Genomic DNA, 8134 nt, shown 5'->3' on the forward strand with positions numbered 1-8134 from the left:
ATGACCAAGGACAAGGTCGACCAGTGGTCACTCGACGTTCAACAGAATTTTTTAGAACCAGTCCTCTCTGTTTGTATATTTTATTTATTCCTATGTGAAATTCTTCGGAAGAATATAAACCGAGTGTGAATATCGTTTCTTGGAACTAAATAACGAAGTTATAGCGTTTTCTTTAATTTTTTCTTTTTGTTTTCTTGTAATAAAAACCCAATTAAAAATACCAAATTGTACAATTTTCTGAATATAAATAAAGTTCAAGTTGAAGTGAATTTTATTCTATCTATAGTTAGAAACTATATTCTTGTGTATTTAATATGAAATACAAGCATTCTATGTAATATAATATTTCTGAAATAATTTTAATTAATATGTTATTATTACTACAAGAAGATCCTCCGCTACGATAATTAGAAAATAATACGATATAATATATCGTATAATACGATATAAGAATATTTCTGAAATCATTTTAACAAGTATATTATTTCCAGTATTATTTCGAGGATAGAAAAATCTTTATATTAATTAAAAAAAATGCAAAATAGAAATAATAAAAATTTTCCTAATAGAAATAATTTTAATGATAATGTAACTCTAATAATAAATGAAAAATACATTCTATATATAACAGAATACTTTTATATCATTACCATAACAATGACCAAGGATTCGATCTTACTATAAAATGGATATGAGAAAGGATATCCAGTAGAAAAATTTAATCCTAGAAGGGATTGAAACGTCGAGGATAATTCGTATTGAAGGCGATTGAGCCTTGATTCGAGCTATCGTCGAAGAGAATCCGTAATTCCTTCGGGCCATCCGTTGCAGTCTGAATTTGTTCGAGTAATTTTAGGCGGCGTCGGTCGTTCACACTTCGATCTCCAGCTCAACAAGAGACCTTCGTTTCAAAGAGATCGCCTGTGTAAGGTCGCCTGCTTTTTTTCAACGAAATACCTTTTATTACCTTCCCTGTACTTATGCTTCAGTTGACATAATTCTTTTGCACTTCCTGATATTTTAGATATTTTAGTGTTTTTCCTTTCTTGGATTCGAGTTCTTTGAACTGGATGACGTATATCGTAGAAGAGAGATTCTTGAAGTTTCGAGGATGGATATTTTTCTCAATAGTGTTCGATAAAGAATTCGTAATTTAAATATTTATTTATTTTTTTTTTTTTTTTAAGAAAATATATTATTGCCTAGGTTTTTTTTTACGTATATTTCTAAAATGTTAATGAAGCATATTGTATGATATATTAATATTAATTAATATACGTAAATGCATAATATTGTAGCATAAATTTACTTAAATATGACTGGAAACGATACTCATGCGATTTATCTATTCAAATTGAAGGGGAAGAAACGACGGAAAACGTCGGAAAAAATTTATGTCTCTAGGCTAAAAATCTACACATTAAATGAACTATCATTGGAATAATAATGTATATTTACGAGTAATTGATGCACGTAAGATAATAATTATTACGTAATTAATCATTCGAATCTTCGTTTCATAATTTATCAGAAATTTTTTTCTGTCACAATACCACGATATTTTTCTTTTTCTTTTTCGTCTAAAACACTTCTATATCTTTCCTTTAAAAAATTTTGAAAAATTTCGTTGTAAAATAATTTTTCATACAATTCTGCAAGAAATTTTATCGCAAATGCAAACGATCAAACCATTTTTTAAAAATAATCCAACGTTCAAGGTGATTGTCTAATGGCGGAAAAAAAAAAAAAAAAAAAAAAAAAAGGGGAAAAAAACTTTGGCATTATTACAACAGTTCCCCGGGGGGAGGGGGGAAAAAAAAAAAAAAAAAAAAAGATAGGCGATAGAACTCTTGGCATTATTACATCAGTTCCACGGGATGAGAGAGGAAAAAGAAAAAAAAAAAACGTTACGCAGGCTCATAATTAAAGTGTTTCGCAATAAACACACGCTACCTGCAGCCATGAGACGCGGCCTTTTCCTCCCTTTTTAATAAACGCGAGTATATAATATATCCGATCGAGAAAAAAGAGGAAAAAAAATATATATATATATATATATAGCGAAAATTATTATAAATCTTCCATTCTAATAAGAATCTTGATCTTCGATCGTGATTTGTTACCACGTTGCGAAGCACGTATTCGTATATTAATTAAGTAGAATGAGATTCCGATTATAATTTTTTTATCGGCAATTTTTCTTTTTTTCCCCTTTTAATTAATTACAATTATTATTGATGAGAGATGATATCCTTCGCATAAATTTATGTTGTAATTGCATTTTAATAATTATCATTTGTGCATTTGCATTTGATATAATGAATTGAAAAATTGTTGTTTTGTAACAACAGCAGATCTTTTTTTTTTTTTTCATCGTGTAAATTAGAATATAAACGATAAAAAATAAACGATTTATCGTATTCAATAAGAATTAATATAAGAAATAAGCAAATCAATAATATTTACGACAAAATCAATAAGGCGAACAAATAATAGAAGATAATAGAAAAATGCAAATGATTGTTATTTGAAATGCGGTGGGAATGGTATGCACGTGGTCACGTGATTGAGATAATTGAAACGTGTGCCAAAGCATTGCTGGTGTTTCGGTGACGAAAAGGATGCGAATCGATAAGATCGAAAGAAGAAACATGGACAACAAGGTCGGCCAATTCGTATCTTTTTTCTTTCTCCTCTCTCTCTCTCTCTCTCTCTCTCTCTCCCTTTCTCTTTCAATATCCCTCTCTACTCGATATCATCAGTGTAAGCACTTTGACTAAGCCAAAAGAAATTACGTAAACGGAATATTCGTATAAAAAAAGTCAAAGGCGCGTCAACATTGCGGTGGACGGTGTCTCATATATATTATATATTATATATATATAATAATATCCAATAACTTGCCGAGTGCAAAATCATTTTACGTAATCGTCTATCCATTCTTGAAAACGTGCATTATTTTGATGGAAATCAACTGGTTCGAGATTGGCGCGCTCCTAGGGAATTTTAATTGGAATCATGGAGGAAGTAATGCGAGGAAAATGGAATTCAAGTTCGATTGCGTAATTATCATTTAAGATGCGATGTTTATACGAGTATAATTATAATAATTAAAATTCAATGTGACAGTTTATATTAGATATATTTGGTGATTTTTATCTGTGAATTTCTCGCAGGAATGTTTATTTCATCTTTGAAGAAGATGCGAAAAATGAAAGAGCGATATATATATATATATAATCGATAACCGATTGGAGGAATCGAGAGACATGCGACCAACGTGCGGTTTGACCTTAACGGCTAAATGGATAACGTGGATCGAATCCGATTCGAAAGAATCGAGGCGTATGTACCAATGCGTTTGTACCAATTTTCCCTAGATTACCGGGGGTCACTTGCGTGTTTGCAAGGATCGCTAACCTATTGAGTTATACTACGACCAACTGGATCGAGTTGCATATCGCGAATTTATTATTGATATAAGTGCAATTTGCAATTTGAACGAAAATTACCACCAAACTTGCAATTTTTCGAATTTACTATCTATTTGAAAAAAAAGAGAGAGAAATTTATAAAGATATTTTTTTCGAAAATTTATATTCATAAAGGGAATATATTTAAAAATTTTCCATTCGATAATTTGTTAAATATTTATCTTCGTATTTTGTCATCTTAATTATCAAGATGAAAATCAACATATCACATGTCATTACCTCTCAAAAAAAAAAAAGAAAGAAAATATATGCAAAGGTAATCCAACCATAAAGGTAAAGCAAAACGTGAGCGAAGAGAAAAGAGGTAATAATCGTATGCAAATAGGAAGTGTTGTATACTAGCATCATCACTCGCGGACGGAATACTAAATACAAAAGATGCTATGTGAAAGAGCGTTAATTTATTCCATATTCGATATTTTTTTTCGAATTCTTAATTCCGACACGCGAAACCGTGTTTCTAATTTTTTAAAATATATCAAAAATAAGATATCCTATTTTTTAAAATGTTAAAAATAAAATAAAATAAAAAAAATCTTCTCTTTAAAATCCTCTTTCGTAACTTACGATTAAAAGAAAAAAAAAAAAGAGAAGAAGAAAAAGGAATGAAGAATTTCGTTGAAAGCAGTAGAATTAAAAAAAAAAACAAGATAGAAAAAATTAAAAGAAAAAATAAAAAGATAAAAGCCAATGTAATCAATATAAATATTGAATATAAGAAATATCAGGCCTAAAAGATTTCACGAAAATTCGCGCGATTTTCTTTAATATTCAAAGGCGATACGAGCACAAGGAAACGGAACCTATGCAAACAAACTTCAAGGACGAGTGTACATGTGTCGTCGACGGCCACCAATCGCCGAAAACTTATCGACATTCCGCCTGTCTACGATACACGTAGTCAACAGTCAACATACTGAACGTGCATGTTTCCCTTATTTTTTGTCCGCCTACATAAGATTATGTCACTGTTTCCATTCTGTTTGGAATCCTTTTTATATATGTACATCCCTCTATTTGAAATGTTTACTATGTTTGCAGGAAAAAGTTTGGAGAAATTTAAATATCGATGTATAATTCTTTTTAATACTTTACGACATTGTACAAAATGATTTTTAAAAACTAGGATATAATAAAATTTAGAATAAATAAAATAGATCGAATTATTTTATTAATAATAGATAAATCACAATTCATAATTTGATCGCAAAATAATCAGCAATCACAATAATCTCGTCAGTACTATAATCTTATTTAGATTTTGTAACGTGAGACATGTGATAAATATGGCACGAAACATTGAAACAATATCAATCATAGATTTATCAATAATTAAGATTAACGTTGTAATTATTAATGGAAAGAAATTTATTTTGATAAATTTATGATATTGCAAATGAATTTTTTAATAGAAAAACAAATAAAAACAAAAACGAAGTGTTTATTTATGACGAGAAAAAAGATGATTTTTTCAAATTCTGATTTTAGAAACTAAAGAAATGTTTTTCTAATAAATATTTGATTGAAAGAATCAATTTGCATTGTTTGTAATTTATAATAATGATATATAATTATAATGATATATATAATTATATATTCCGATAAAAATAATTTAAAATCGTTATATGATTATTTGTTATCAATGACTAATATGTAATAAAATAAAATTAATAATAGATAAATAAATAATGAAACTAAAAATACAGCAATTGCAATTCCGTTAACAAAAAACTTGTAAAAAAATCGCGAGTCTTTTAATTTCTACGTGAAACAATTTTTTCTGAGTATTATTTATCAGGAAACGCAGGAATCAATGTTCATAAAAATACTCAAATAATTAATAATCGTTTCAAGAAATTTCAATAGAAATCTGAAATTAAACATAACAAATGAAGAAATTTATTGTCGAATGGATTTTAACAAATCTATTTTTATGGAAACAAAAGAAATTTTCAAATGACGCGATTAAAATTTTCGATAATATAAATTTAATAAAATATCTAAACGATTATTATAATGGCTAAATGATTCAATAAGTTAGTCAACTGATAGTTGATTCGAGAATCAATAAATGAAATTCCAAAGATATCGAGAAATATGGTGGATTTCATAAAAAGATATTTTTCGGAAAAAAGTTATAGTAATTGAATGAAAATTTATTTAAATATGAATTCAATTACCACAAATCATATCTTTCAAATTTTCCATTGATAAAGATTATATTATTTGCTCAACCATTTTACCCTACACAATGATCTAAAACATTTAAGTTTTTAATATCTCTTTAATAAATCAAAAAAATTTTTTAAACATATTGCAAACCTTATAAAATGCATGAAATTGCAAATTAATTTTAAATAAATATAATTTCACACATCCATTATCTAAATCTTGTTCTTAATTGATCACACATATGTGTGATCCATTCTAACAAATCGGAAATACTTGGTTTATGTTTCGCGCACGGTATCGCGCACTTTCTAACGCAACAATAACATAAGTATTAAAACTGAACAATATTTTTCTACTTGTCTCCATTTTTAAAAAATTACGAATATCCATAAAATTTTCTTTATGAATATTTGACATATAAATAATAGATTGCCATTCTTTTCAATACATTATCGATAACTATTCCAATAATATGTAGATATAAATCTAAATTATATATACTTACTATATGGAGGTTTCTCTGTTTCCCAGATGAGTGTGCCACGATGAAAGTAGACTCTGCACCGTTTCTTTTTCACTACGAATGTATTCAGGAGCACAGTCCTGGAAGATTGGTCTGAAATCTCCTGCATCATATTGACGGCTGACTTTGGCTGCCTTTACAAAGGTAGCTCTTTCAACGAAGAAATTGTACAAATGTCATTTCCACACCGATCGATTTATAATATACAAAATAATTAATACGAAAATCAGCAACAACTCTCACGAAACACAAATAATCGAAATACGCAACGACCTTGCTTGCTCGTTAGCTCGAGCACAACTGCGGCGCACGATCGACTTACTGTGAATCGTGTCAAACCGTAAATGTTCGGCTTTTATGATGGATAATGCCTTCAATCGGACATTTCTCTAACTACTAATACAAAACTCACTTGATCATTAATTTTAATTAAAAATAAAATACAATATAGATTTAATATGCAATATATTTTATTATTTGGTTTAAAATATAGATGAAATATAAGAAGAACTTGATTATTCAATTCATTTTTGATTAATATTTTACTTTTTAATCAAATTTGATATATAATTTAATATAATTTAATAAAATCATAAAATAATAACATATTCTAAAATATACTTTATTTAATTTTATATTAAAATTTTAATCATTATTCATATTACAATCCTATTTTATACTAAATCGATAATATTGAAATATCGAGTAACACCATCTATCGGATAGTTCATTTTATCATATAAGGATAATATAGATATCTGACAACTAAAATTGTCTCTACATTCTGATTTTAACGCGCTAAAAATATCTCTGCATGAACTCGTTACAAAAGATCCATAATAATTTTATTTTTTTATTTAAAGCGAGTTTTTACTTTATTTTTCTTACATAATATTTTGAATAGAATATCCTATGTTATTTAGATATGATGTAAATCATATGGATAATTTTACTAGCAATTTATTATTGTTGATGCTTGGTTAGGGTCCAAGAATATATGATTCTTCCCTGAATACGACAAACGCGAGGCGACATGACATTTTGTTGGTGACGCGACAACTTTCTGATATCGAACCATATCTACTAAACAAGTATACATTGTTCTATATCTTGCAGAATACTATCCCAGTTATTGTTTAACGTTTGGTGTTTCAGAAAATCAATCTTAAAGTACAAAAAAGAAAGAGTGAAAGTGATATAAATTGAAAATTGTTGTAGACATCGCATGTTCGCGAACTTGGAATGACGCAGACATCGTGATACGGACTGTACATCAAGAGACATAAAATTTTATGAATTTGAAGTGTTTGTATGGTTACAACATTTGTGTAGAATTCTAAAAAACAATAGCTCATTGATTAAAAAAATAATTTTTTATCAAAGTTAAACATATTTTTATTTTAATAAAGGTTACTTTTTTTTAAGTAAAAAAATATTACTTCATTACAAAAATAACGTATATAGAAAAACTATGGATGAAACTAGAAATTACATAAATTTAGTGCTAACAGTTAAAAAATATCCAGCGTTATATGATCTCAGTTGCAATGATTATCATAACAAAGTTGTTCGAAATAAAATGTGGAGAGCAGTGGCGCAGGAAGTAAACGCTTCTGGTAAGAATTTTTCAAAGATAAATTCTTATGAAAATTCAGTTGTATGTTTAAATTCTTTCTTCATGATGTTTTCTTCATAGCCGCAGAATGTAAAGAAAAATGGAAAAACCTTCGTGCCAGTTTCAGCAGACATTTAAGAAATCAAAGTACGGCAAATTCAAAATCGAAAAAACCGTATTACATGGCAGATTACATGGATTTTTTACTTCCTTATAGCAAACTTCGTAGGTAACTAACGTAGAAAATATAGAGAAATTAGTAATAATTTACTAAGTGAAGAAGTTATATTTTTTTTTTTTTTTTTTTTTTTTTTTTTTTTTTTTTTTTGG

The 8134-nt window shown here is 27.9% G+C and overlaps 2 protein-coding genes across 2 annotated transcripts in view; one reads left to right on the forward strand and one right to left on the reverse strand.

Moving 5' to 3' along the window:
• The window catches only part of LOC102678453 (ceramide kinase), a 23187-nt gene extending 16650 nt beyond the window's left edge, over positions 1-6537 (reverse strand). The window contains exon 1 of the mRNA XM_006618443.2: positions 6172-6537. Within this exon, the coding sequence (XP_006618506.1) occupies positions 6172-6301 (130 nt within the window). The 5' untranslated portion in view covers positions 6302-6537. The remainder of the gene's footprint in view (positions 1-6171) is intronic.
• Positions 6538-7210: 673 nt separating this feature from the next.
• Positions 7211-8134, forward strand: part of LOC102678938 — a 2138-nt gene continuing 1214 nt past the window's right edge. The window contains exons 1-3 of the mRNA XM_031511844.1: positions 7211-7476; positions 7618-7805; positions 7886-8034. Of these exons, the coding sequence (XP_031367704.1) occupies positions 7661-7805; positions 7886-8034 (294 nt within the window). The 5' untranslated portion in view covers positions 7211-7476; positions 7618-7660. The remainder of the gene's footprint in view (positions 7477-7617; positions 7806-7885; positions 8035-8134) is intronic.

Source organism: Apis dorsata, unplaced genomic scaffold (genome assembly GCF_000469605.1).
Source record: "Apis dorsata unplaced genomic scaffold, Apis dorsata 1.3 scaffold_355, whole genome shotgun sequence".
NCBI lineage: Eukaryota > Metazoa > Arthropoda > Insecta > Hymenoptera > Apidae > Apis > Apis dorsata.